Here is a 12,965-nt window from a genome sequence, read left to right on the forward strand (position 1 = left end):
TATTGAGTGAGCATATGAACATATTTGGATGTCCGTGAGGAATGCCCACTTAGGTGAAGTCTTGGAGGGCTGGCCGTGGAACCATACCCCACCACGTCTCAATGTCTTTAGCAGAGGAGAGAAGAAAATGGGCATTTGGTGTCATAGATGGAATGTGCTCCAGTGCCATGAATCAAAGCTCCTACATACAAACTAGTTACTGATGATGGACTTTTAAATTGGCATTTTTTTTTAGTAATGAATTAGCTGACACTTGTTCTGAAGGAACCATTCATCAGTTTTCTTCAAAGATCTTTTAACATTTCAACGTGATGACAAATCACTAGTGGTTGCTTAGAAGAGAAATCTTCAGTCAGGCCCAGAAATCCAAGTTGATGATGTTGCCTTTCTATCCAAAAGAGGCTGCTGGTAGATGGTCTGGTTTTGTTCCATTTATTTTTAGTTTTCTTTTGAGTTAACTATTTCCTGATTCTCCCTTCTTCCAGCCATGCTGATTTTCATTCCCCATTTGTCATCTTTTCTTTTTCTACTTGCACTATCCCTCTCTGCCTCCATCTGTCTCACCTTCTGTCCTGCTTGATCTTACCCCCGCCCTCCCGCCCCCCCCCCACCCTCTGGCCCCCACTTGCCCCCGGCTCCCTCTCGTTCCCTACCCATTCTCTATCGTCGCCACCCCCTCTTGCTCCCTCTCCCTTCCCACTCCCACTTTCTGTCTCCTTCACCCACTGCCCTTTCTCCTCTCTTTCTCCAGAAAAAAGATCTACTGTAACATACAAACATGCTATTAAGAAATACGATGCATAACCTGCAGAAGAGATTTTGACTGCTCACACTGACCTTTATGAATACTTCTTGTTGGCTTATTCTTTGCTAGACTTTCAGGATTTCAATCACATGAATGGGCAAGCAACAACATTGGTTTCAATAAAGAAAGGAAGAACTAGCACCTGTCACAACCTGAGGACAACCCAACATGCTTTACAGCCAATGAAATGCTTTTGAACTCCATTCACTGGTGTAATGTAGGAGAGTACAGCTGTCATGCACAAGGGTGTTCTAAATGTGCTCATCTTTTTTTCTTTCACCATCCCACTGAGGGGAAGCACTTGTCGTGACTCTGATGTCAACTCAATGAAGAACTGCTGAGAATTGTTAATATCTTCATTATTCTTTCTGGCATAGGATGATAGGTCAGTGACCAGGCAATGGTGATTTTACTGCAGGATCTATTTGGAGCTGATGTTTCATTTTTGTGGCTTCAGTTGTATAGAAGCTTGTGTTTAAATACTGGTCTTGCCTGGACACATTGGCCTGTAGTTTTAGTACGACAGTTAATGAAAAATTGCTATTATGGCAAATGTGTGACTGTCAAAGTTATTTAAATATAGAACAGACACAAAAATTTGAAAAGTTCAAAAGTTTAAAAATCCACAGTCGGAGTGGGAGCAAGATAGAGAATTGAAATGACGGGTGACAGGAAGCTTGGGATCTTGCTGGTAGTCTGAACGGAGGTGTTCCACAAGGTGGTTACCCAGCATTGATTTATTAATGGCTATGTGAAGGAGACATGAAACAAGGATTAAAGTATGTCACTGGATAAATAAGTAGCTTAGAAATAGAAAACAGAGGGTACCCATAAATGAACACTTTTCAATCTGAATGACATTATGAATAGGACATTCTAGTGGCCAGTTTTAGGACAGACATTGCTTTAACAACTGTTTTGGATGAAGATATTGTAACCAAATCTCTAATTTATCAAATTATATAAAAACAGGATGCTGTCCATTCATGAGAAGTTCTAGATAACTAGATTCAGAAGGACTTGTAGCTCATAGGTAATTTGGCAGTTGCAATTCAATATGGGTAAATGTAAATTAATTAGAATGGGAGGAACTAACAGAAAAAGGAAGTCTGTATTAAATTGAACAGCTGTATGAAACTGTAGGTTATTGTGGATAAACCTCGGAAGCTATGAGCCAGACTTGGCTGCAACAGAAGTGTCCAATTGGGTCACAATGACCGAGAATGCCAATAAGAAGTGGTTATGTTGTTGCTGGTTAAGGAGCTGGTCACGTGCTATCTGCAGTATTATGTTCAATTACGGTCACCTAATTATAGCAAGGGATATTATTGGCCTTGAGAGACCTCAGTGCTAGCACTCTCATCTCCAAGTCCAAAAGTCATGGGTTCAAGTATCACTTTAGAGATTTGAGCACATAATGTATGCTGACACTTCAGTGCAGTATAAAAGGAGTGTTACAGTTCAGAGATGGTGTCTTTCAGATAAAACATTAAATGGAGGCCCTTTCTGCCCTGTTAAGTGGAAGTAAAAGATTCCATGGCACTATTTGAAGAAGAGCAGGAGAGTTCTCTTCCGTATCGTAGCCGCCAGTTATCCTTCAATGAACCTCACTAAAAACAGATTATCTGGTCGTTTATCTAATTGTTTGTTGGACCTTGCTGTGTGGAAATTGACTGCTTCATTTCCTACATTACAAGAGTGACAATACTTTGAAGAAAAATGTACTTAATTGGCAGTGAATTGCTTTTGGGATGCCCTGACCTTGTGAAATGTGCTATATAAATGCAAGGTTGTTCTTTCACTTCCAGCTATCAAAAGTCTTAAGTTATAAGAAGGGTTCACAAAGTTGGGATTGTTTGCTCTGGAAATGACATACCAACAAACTAATTAGGAGCAGGAGTAGGCCGCTCGGCCCATCGGGCCTACACAGCCATTCAATAAGATCATGGCTGATCTGATTGTAACCTCAAATCAACATTCCCGATAACCATTCACCCCCTTGCTTATCAAGAATCTGTCTACCTCTGCCTTTAAAATATTTTAAGACTCTGCTTCCACTGCCTTTTGAGGAAGAGAGTTCCAAAGACTCACGACCCTCAGAGAAATATTTCTCCTCAACTCTGTCTTAAATGGGCGACCCCTTATTTTTAAATAGTGACCCTGAGTTCTAGATTCTCCCACAAGAGAAAGCATCCTTTCCACATCCACCCTGTCAAGACCCCTCAGAATCTTCTATGTTTCAATCAAGTTGCCTCTTACTCTGCTGAACTCAGTGGATGCAAGCCTAGCTTGTCCAACCTTTCCTCATAAGACAACCCACCCATTCAAGGTATTAGTCCAGTAAACCTTCTCTGAACTGCTTCCAAAGCATTTACATCCTTCCTTAAAGAAGGAGACCAATCTTGTACACAGTACTCCAGATGTGGTCTCACCAATACCTTGTATAACTGAAGCAAAACCTCCCTACTTTTCTATTCCGTTCCCCTCGCGATAAACAATAACATTCTATTAGCTTTCCTAATTACTTGCTGAACCTGCATACTAACCTTTTGCGATTCATGCACTAGGACACCCAGATCCCTCTGCATCTCAGAGCTCTGTAATCTCTCACCATTTAGATAATATGCTTTTTTTATTCTTCCTACCATCATGTAACTTGGTGATGAGCCACTTGATGTTTTCCAGATTATGAAGGGCATTGGGTCAAGTTTCAGAGGGCACTATTAGAAATAAGAAGAATGTGAGTATTTTTCTGCAATAGATCTCTTCTGCATACCATTCAGGAAGATTGTGGTCCTGCTTAGCACTTTGCCTCACCAATGCAGCTCAAATCAACAATGCAACAGCATGAGGTTTACACTTACGCCCTCTTATGCAGTGGGTTCCAGGTGTTGCTACGCTATTTAAGTGGCCTCCAATTATATGATGCGGAAGGAGGTGCACGTATTACATATCTTTGATTCTAGCTATAACACATATGATCAGAAAAGATGATTTACCTAATGGTGAACAGAAAGCTCTTAGTGATTGAAAAGAGTGAATGTAACAGTGAAGGGAATGTTCAGACCACTCTTATTTTGGATCCTTTCCATTTCTATTGCCTACATAGGTGAAGGGATTCAAGAGTGTGTTGACCCTTCTGATTAATCAACTTTTTACTACCACACGTTTTAAAACCTTTAACACTTCTTAACACCATTTGTTTGTGACCCCGCCTGCTAATGGCAGAAGCACCAAATGGTGTAGGTCTTGAGTTATACAGAATAGGGTGGTCCCAGGCTTGACCCTGCTTAGTGGTGTTTTAATTAGTCTCATTTCTTGGACTGAATGGATCATAGTTCATGCTGTTGTTTACTATCCAGTTCCTAATTGGAAATGCTCGCTTAAAATTTCAGTTGCAGGCACGATTGAACTTAGTGTGGTGTGCCCTCACTCCAGGAGTTAGTTACCTCTTCAACACTCTGTGTCAGAGCTAACATGTTACGTTGGCCAGTTGGGTGGGGCATCAGGCTGCGGTTGCTGCTTGTGAAACCTAGTTAGTTAGTTAGAGATACAGCACTGAAACAGCCCCTTCGGCCCACCGAGTCTGTGCCGACCATCAGCCACCCATTTATATTAATCCTACACTAATTCCATATTCCTACCACATCCCCACCGATCCCTATATTTCCCTACCACCTACCTATACTAGGGGCAATTTATAATGACCAATTTACCTATCAACCTGCAAGTCTTTGGCATGTGGGAGGAAACTGGAGCACCTGGCGGAACCCCATGTGGTCACAGGGAGAACTTGCAAACTCCACACAAGCAGTATCCAGAACCAAACCCGCTTTGCTGGAGCTGTGAGGCTGCGGTGCTAACCACTGCGCCACTGTGCTGCCCTGGCTACAAATACCGTGGCTACAAGAGCAGGTCAAAGGCTAGGAATCCTGAGTCGAGTAACTCATCTCCTGACTCCCCAAAGCCTGTCCACCATCTACATGGCACAAGTCAGGAGTGTGATGGAATACTCTCCACTTGCCTGGTTGGATGCAGCTCCAACAACACTCAAGAAGTTCAACACCATCCAGGACAAAGCAGCCCGCTTGATTGGTACCCCATTCACAAACATTCACTCCCTCCACCACTGACGCACAGTGACAGCAGTGTGTACCATCTACAAGATGCACTGCAGCAACGCATCAAGGCTCCTTAGATGGCACCTTCCAAACCGGCAACCTCTACTAACTAGAAGGACAAGGGCAGCAAATGCATGGAAGCATCACAACCTGCAAATTTCCCTCCAAGCTACACACCTTCCTGACTTGGAACTATATCGCCGTTACTTCACTGTCACTGGGTCAAAATGTTGGAACTCACTTGCTAACAGCACTGTGTATCTACCTCATGTGGACTGCAACGGTTCAAGAAGGCAGCTCGCCACCACCTTCTCAAGGGCAATTAGGGATGGGAAATAAATGCTGGCCAAGCTAGTGACACCCACATCCCATGAATGAATAAAAAAAAAAGTTACATTCAGCGTACCAATATATCTGCATGTTGAGATAAGGGCTAAATCTGTAGGTTAAGTCTGCTAACAGCCAAGTGTGTATTTCAATTTGCTTGATTTGAGTTTCACTGGAACTCAATTGAAGAAGCTGGAATGAGGAAAATGCATTTGCTCTGTTATTTGCATTTAAGATCTTTGTTCATTTTCCCCATCACAAAAGGATGACAAAAGACTATAGACAATGAGATCTGTTTCACTTTCTTTAAATTTGCATATTCCATTTGTGGTATTGCTGGTTTGTCACAGATTGTGAAGCATCACGATCAATACAGTTTGTGTGCAATAGCAATATTATCTAATTGTCAGTACCAAATGTTGGCATTTCCTCTGATAAATGTACCATTAGTACAAAGCCAACACACGAGAAATAAACTGAAGCAATCTTACATGCATCCTTTCCAGTGCCCCACAAGTAAATCTAAGTATCAACTGACTCAGCCGAACAGCTGTGAGCTACTTGTATCCAGATGTTTGCCAGATACAAAAGCCATCAGCACTAAAAACACCTATGTTGGCTGGATGCCATATATATCCTTATGCAGTTGGCTATTCGTATCTCACTGCATCTGTAACTGAAATATCTGTGCATTCTTAGTGTGTTACTTTTATGGTTCTTTAATGATATCTTGTTGGTTTACAATTGCATTTTTGTTTCTCTCTCTCTGCTCATGGAGAGAGTTCCTCTGTGCAGTACTGCCCAGCTCTGTCTGCTGTATTAGCTTTCAGTGGAGAGCAGCAGGTCCTGTTCACTAAACAGCTGTCAGTGCCATGGGCTTGACTGACGGATCATTAGAAGCCAGGATCTTATCTCCTTCCTGTCTGTTCCCGTAGAGCTTGCTGCAGATTGGAGTGGTGATTGCCCTTATCTGAACAACACTGTAAATGAAAAGAGGTGGGGCAATGGATACAATGTCCGCTGTCCTATTTGTGCAAAGAGGAAAGGGCAGAGAACATGTTTAACACGAAGATTTTAAGACTGTTTAATTCATTTATCCACAGGTTGCATCTAACGGGGAGGGAGGAGATTTCATCTTAGAGATGATCTGTGGGCAGAGCACGTGGAAGCCATTTGCGTAGAACTATGGGCTGTGCCTCAGCCAAGCATGTCTCTACTGTTCAAAACGAGGAGGAAGCGCAGAAGGGAAAGAACTTCCAAAATGGCGATGTCTTTGGGGGTACGTACTAAGGATGGCTCAAGCGAGATTAAAATGGCTGCCTTGACTGTGTTAATCATTGGCTGCTTAGGACTGCGTTAACACTGTGCTGGGCAGAATTGAAATGAGCTAAAATACTTGTGGGAAATATAGCAAATGACACATATGTAGAGCTGGAGATGTGTGTTTTATTTTAATATACAATTGATTTGTTCAGTATTTGAAGTGTTTTCCAAACCTTTATTGCTACTGTTATATTGTGTTAGACCTTGCCTCTGTGGTTGAAAACCATTAAATACCCAATTTTACCAAGACATATGTTGTATAAAAAGGGTGTTTTTATGTGGCTCCTCTGCTAAGAAGGAGCAGATAGCGATTTATATGTTACGGTAAGGGTTGCTGTGTGATACGTGATAAGTTTTTCTTTATCTCTGCAGGCCTTTCCTTGTAAATATTTTGCAGCAAAACATAAATATTTATCCTTTCCTGCTGGCGACAGATTTTAAACGTCCATAGCTCTCTTTCAGTCAGCTGCCAAAAGATGCTGCTTTTGCTCTGTTGCTTCAAGTGCACGGTTCCCTATGACATCCTGCCAGGCTGAGACAGTGCGATTAACCCTGGAGAATAACCATTGTCAAATGGTGTTGCTGCCTTTAAAAACATGTACCAGACACAGCAGTTATAATTGAAGGGTCTTCCTCCCAAAATCTGATGCTACTGATGGTTATTGCAGTTGTGCTAGTTACAGAATATTTATTCTGTCATTGGAATAGTTATCTATTGAACAAAGCCAAGTAAATGTGAAAGAAAAGTGTGCTTGATTTTTGCGCATTTGTTGCTTTTTGTCGCTCATTAGCATACAACTGAATTGCTCATTAAATAGAGAATGGTGCCAGTGTTGTGATGACTCCACTTCCTCTCAGGGCAACTAGATAACTCACGGGTGATGTCTGATCAACTTCCTAATTAAAGACTTTTAATGTTATGCTACTGATAACAACAACCTTAACGAGCATTATTCATTCTCATGGAAAGGACTTCTGAGTTTTCTGAGCACTAAAATCAGCCAAAAGTGATTATGACAATTCAAAATATAAGTCCATTCAGTTTTGGTGTGAAATCTTCAGGGTCATATTAAATTTGGCTTTTGCTAACATGTCTTTACATATGCTAGAGAGGATGCATGTTGCTGTTTGATATGCAAATGTCACTTCAAGGCATTATTCTCATATGGAATTTTTTTTTTGTAAAGCAAGTAAAACCCTTAAATGTATTGCTTACTTTATCCTGCAGTTAGTAAACTCAGGGTGAAATGCTGGGGAACAAAATTGGCTGGAGCTCAGGAAACCGTCAGGTTAATTTAATAAACTCGGTATGACTGTGGAACGTACCTTTTGTTCTCTTGCATCACAGTTTTCATCTTCTGGATGGTATCCTCCCAACTTGTCAGTTGTTGATGCAGTGCAATTGATATAGAATGCCTTTAGGAAGCTTTGTGGGCCAATATGAATCCCCATGTATGCGAATTACAGCACTGATGCTAGTTCAGGTTTAATATTTTTAAGTGTACTTTAAGTGTAGAGTCTTTGATTGTTTTCTAATTAAGGAGCTGCTGCATTATGTCTTATCTGTTAGGTTGAATTAAACTGCAGCTTATAAGCTAAACCAGAGCCTCATGATGTTTGCCCTTTTAGCAAAGTCTCCGAGGCCATGAGAGAGCTAGTGTCTCATGAAATTAGCTGCATTCAAAATGGAAGGAAACTTCATTAAAAATATCAGACTGACTCATATTGGATCACCTGAAATGCTCATTGTACTGTATCACTGATGGACAGTGTCATATTTTCATACTCCATTGAATTTCTGAGCTCAGTCAGAGATGCCAAGTAGATGTGAAATGTGAGTTCTCCTGTCTCAGTTAATAGCTCTTGCCTGCGGTTCTGTAGATGGTGAGCTCAGGCCCATACCAGCACTTCAGCTCATGGTCTAGGCAGGCGCTGCTGTGCAGTGTTGAGGCTTGTTGGAAGTCCCAGTCCTCCATTGAGGTGTCTGCCCGTTGTGGCAGTTCAGCAATTGGGATGTAGAAATCCCATGCTACTATTTGAAGACAATCAGGGAGTTCTCCTGATTTTCTCGCGTTACGATCAGGTGAGGAGGGGCCAAAGGGCTCCCTTCTTTTCCCTCCTCTTGTTTGACCACAATGGATTTCTTTTTAAAATATATATACTTGCCAATTCAGTGAGTGTTTAACTGTTTATGTGCCATGATCATGAAAGAGCCAATCAGACAGGTTTTCTCAAGTTTAACAAAGAACAGTACAGCACAGGAACAGGCCATTCGGCCCTCCAAGCCTGCGCCGATCTTGATGCCTGCTGAAACTAACACCTTCTGCACTTCCGGGGCCCATATCCCTCTATTCCCTTCCTATTCATATATTTTTCAAGATGTCTCTTAAACGTCGCTATCTTATCTGCTTCCACCACCTCCCCTAGCAGCAAGTTCCAGGCACTCACCACCCTCTGTATAAAAAAACTTGCCTCGCACATCCCCTCTAAACTTTGCCCCTCGCACCTTAAACCTATGTCCTCTAGTAACTGACTCTTCCACCCTGGGAAAAAGCTTCTGACTATCCACTCTGTCCATGCCGCTCATAACTTTGTAAACCTCTATCATGTCGCCCCTCCACCTCCGTCGTTCCAGTGAAAACAATCCGAGTTTATCCAACCTCTCCTCATAGCTAGTGCCCTCCAGACCAGGCAACATCCTGGTAAACCTCCTCTGTACCCGCTCCAAAGCCTCCACGTCCTTCTGGTAGTGTGGCGACCAGAATTGCACGCAATATTCTAAGTGTGGCCAAACTAAGGTTCTGTACAGCTGCAACATGACTTGCCAATTTTTATACTCTATGCCCCGACCGATGAAGACAAGCATGCCGAATGCCTTCTTAACTACCTCATCCACCTGCGTTGCCACTTTCAGTGACCTGTGGACCTGTACGCCCAGATCTCTCTGCCTGTCAATACTCCTAAGGGTTCTGCCATTTACTGTATACCTCCCACCTGCATTAGACCTTCCAAAATGCATTACCTCACATTTGTCCGGATTAAACTCCATCTGCCATTTCTCCGCCCAAGTCTCCAACCGATCCATATCCTGCTGTATCCTCTGACAATCCTCATCATTATCTGCAACTCCACCAACCTTTGTGTCGTCCGCAAACTTACTAATCAGACCAGCTACATTTTCCTCTAAATCATTTATATATACTACAAAGAGCAAAGGTCCCAGCACTGATCCCTGCGGAACACCACTAGTCACATCCCTCCATTCAGAAAAACACCCATCCACTGTTACCCTCTGTCTTCTGTGACTGAGCCAGTTCTGTATCCATCTTGCCGGCTCACCTCTGATCCCGTGTGACTTCACCTTTTGCACCAGTCTGCCATGAGGGACCTTGTCAAAGGCTTTACTAAAGTCCATATAGACAACATGCACCGCCCTTCCCTCATCAATCATCTTCGTCACTTCCTCAAAAAAACTCAATCAAATTAGTAAGACACAACCTCCACTTCACAAAACCATGCTGTCTCTCGCTAATAAGTTCGTTTGTTTCCAAATGGGAGTAAATCCTGTCCCGAAGAATCCTCTCTAATAGTTTCCCTACCACTGACGTAAGGCTCACCGGCCTATAATTTCCTGGATTATCCTTGCTACCCTTCTTAAACAAAGGAACAACATTGGCTATTCTCCATTCCTCTGGGACCTCACCTGTAGCCCATGAGGATGCAAAGATTTCTGTCAAGGCCCCAGCAATTTCTTCCCTTGCCTCCCTCAGTATTCTGGGGTAGATCCCATCAGGCCCTGATGACTTATCTACCTTAATGTGTTGCAAGACACCCAACACCTCCTCCTTTTTGATAATGAGATGACTGAGACTCTCCGCACTCCCTTCCCTAGGCTCATCATCCACCAAGTCCTTCTCCTTGGTGAATACTGATGCAAAGTACTCATTTAGCACCTCGCCCATTTCCTCTGGCTGCACGCATAGAGTCCCTTCCTTGTCCTTGAGTGGGCCAATCCTTTCCCTGGTTACCCTCTTGCTCTTTATATATGTATAAAAAGCCTTGGGATTTTCCTTAATCCTGTTTGCCAATGACTTTTCATGACCCCTTTTAGCCCTCTTGACTCCTTGCTTAAGTTCCTTCCTACTGTCTTTATATTCCTCAAGTGCTTCGTCTGTTCCTAGCCTTCCAGCCCTTACAAGTGCTTCCTTTTCCTTTTTGACTAGGCTCACAATATCCCGTGTTATCCAAGCTTCCCAAAACTTGCCAAACTTGCCTTTCTTCCTCACAGGAACATGCTGGTCTTGGATTCTAATCAGCTAACGTTTGAAAGACTCCCACATGTCAGATGTTGATTTACCCTCAAACAGCCGCCCCCAGTCTAACTTCTTCAGTTCCTGCCTAATATTGTTATAATTAGCCTTCCCCCAGTTTAGCACCTTCACCTGAGGACTACTCTTATCCTTATCCACAAGTACCTTAAAACTTATGGAATTATGGTCACTGCTCCCGAAATGCTCCCCCACTGAAACTACGACCACCTGGCCGGGCTCATTCCCCAATACCAGATCCAAAATGGCCCCATCCCTAGTTGGACTATCTACATATTGTTTCAAGAAGCCGTCCTGGATGCTCCTCACAAATTCTACCCCATTCAAGCCCCGAGCACTAAGTGAGTCCCAGTCAATATTGGGGAAGTTAAAATCACCCACCATTACAACCCTGTTACCTTTACATCTTTCCAAAAATCTGTCTACATATCTGCTCCTCTCCCTCCCGCTGGCTGTTGGGAGGCCTGTAGTAAACCCCCAACATCGTGACTGCACCCTTCCTATTCCTGAGCTCCACCCATATTGCCTCGCTGCATGACCCCTCTAAGGTGTCCTCCCGCAGTACAGCTGTGATATTCTCCTTAACCAGTAATGCAACTCCCCCACCCCTTTTACATCCCCCTCTGTCCCGCCTGAAGCTTCTAAAGCCTGGAACATTTAGCTGCCAATCCTGCCCTTCCCTCAACCAAGTCTCTGTAATAGCAACAACATCATATTTCCAAGTACTAATCCAAGCTCTAAATTCATCTGCCTTACCTGTTATACTTCTCGCATTGAAACAAATGCACTTCAGACCACCAGTCCCGCTGTGCTCAGCAACATCTCCCTGCCTGCTCTTCCTCTTAGTCCTACTGGCCTTATTTACTATGCCCTCCTCATTTACTTCACTAGCTGTCCTACTGCTCTGGTTCCCACCCCCCTGCCACACTAGTTTAAACCCTCCCGAGTGACGCTAGCAAACCTTGCAGCCAGGATATTAGTGCCCTTCCAGTTTAGATGCAACCTGTCCTTCTTGTACAGGTCCCATCTGTCCCTGAAGAGAGCCCACTGGTCCAGATATCTGAAACCCTCCCTTCTACACCAGCTGCTCAGCCACGTGTTTAGCTGCACTATCTTCCTATTTCTAGCCTCACTGGCACGTGGCACAGGGAGTAATCCAGAGATTACAACCCTAGAGGTCCTGTTTTTTAACTTACTACCTAAGTCCCTAAACTCCCCCTGCAGGACCTCATCACTCTTCTTGCCTATGTCATGTGTACAACAACCTCTGGCTGTTCACCCTCCCCTTTCAGAATGCCCTCTGTCCGTTCAGAGATAACCTTGACCCTGGCACCAGGGAGGCAACATACCTTCCTGGAGTCTCTTTCACGTCCACAGAAGCGCCTATCTGTGCCCCTGACTATAGAGTCCCCTATAACTATTGCTCTTCTGCGCTTTGTCCTTCCCTGCTGAACAACAGTTCCAACCGTGGTGCCACTGCTCTGGCTGCTGCTGTTTTCCCCTGATAGGCCATCCCCCCCAACAGTATCCAAAACGGTATACTTGTTAGAGAGGGGGTTAGCCACAGGGGATTCCTGCACTGACTGCCTGCCCCTTCTTGCGGTCACCCATCTATCTGGCTGCACCTTGGGTGTAACCACTTCTCTAAAACTCCTGTCTGTGACGCTTTCCGCCACCTGCATGCTCCTAAGTGCATCCAGTTGCCGCTCCAACCGATCCATACGGTCTGTGAGGAGCTGCAACTGGGTACATTTCCTGCAGATGTAGTCGCCCGGAACGCTGGAAGCATCACCGACTTCCCACATCTCACAGGTGAAGCACTTCACCCCTCTAACTGACATTTCTATCACTAATTAGTTAATTGATAGAAAATAAATAAATACTTATTAAATCCTTACTAAATTATGATACACTTCACTATGTGGTCCCTAGTGCTAGATTTCTACAATAAATATTAAATGCTGTCTAAATACAGTAATCTCCTCCCTCTGGTTTAGTTACTGTACTTATTAATTAGTTAATTAGTGTTTTAATCAATTTTTATCAGTTTTATTTTCAAAT

General features: G+C 43.4%; 1 protein-coding gene across 3 annotated transcripts in view; it reads left to right on the forward strand.

The window, feature by feature from the left end:
• The window catches only part of LOC137372580 (uncharacterized protein C1orf21-like), a 279,366-nt gene that overhangs the window by 56,243 nt on the left and 210,158 nt on the right, over positions 1–12,965 (forward strand). For all 3 annotated transcript variants that reach the window (XM_068036520.1, XM_068036519.1, XM_068036518.1), the window contains one exon: positions 6,357–6,532. In XM_068036520.1, the coding sequence (XP_067892621.1) occupies positions 6,439–6,532 (94 nt within the window). In that variant the 5' untranslated portion in view covers positions 6,357–6,438. The remainder of the gene's footprint in view (positions 1–6,356; positions 6,533–12,965) is intronic.

Source organism: Heterodontus francisci, chromosome 8 (genome assembly GCF_036365525.1).
Source record: "Heterodontus francisci isolate sHetFra1 chromosome 8, sHetFra1.hap1, whole genome shotgun sequence".
NCBI classification, from domain to species: domain Eukaryota; kingdom Metazoa; phylum Chordata; class Chondrichthyes; order Heterodontiformes; family Heterodontidae; genus Heterodontus; species Heterodontus francisci.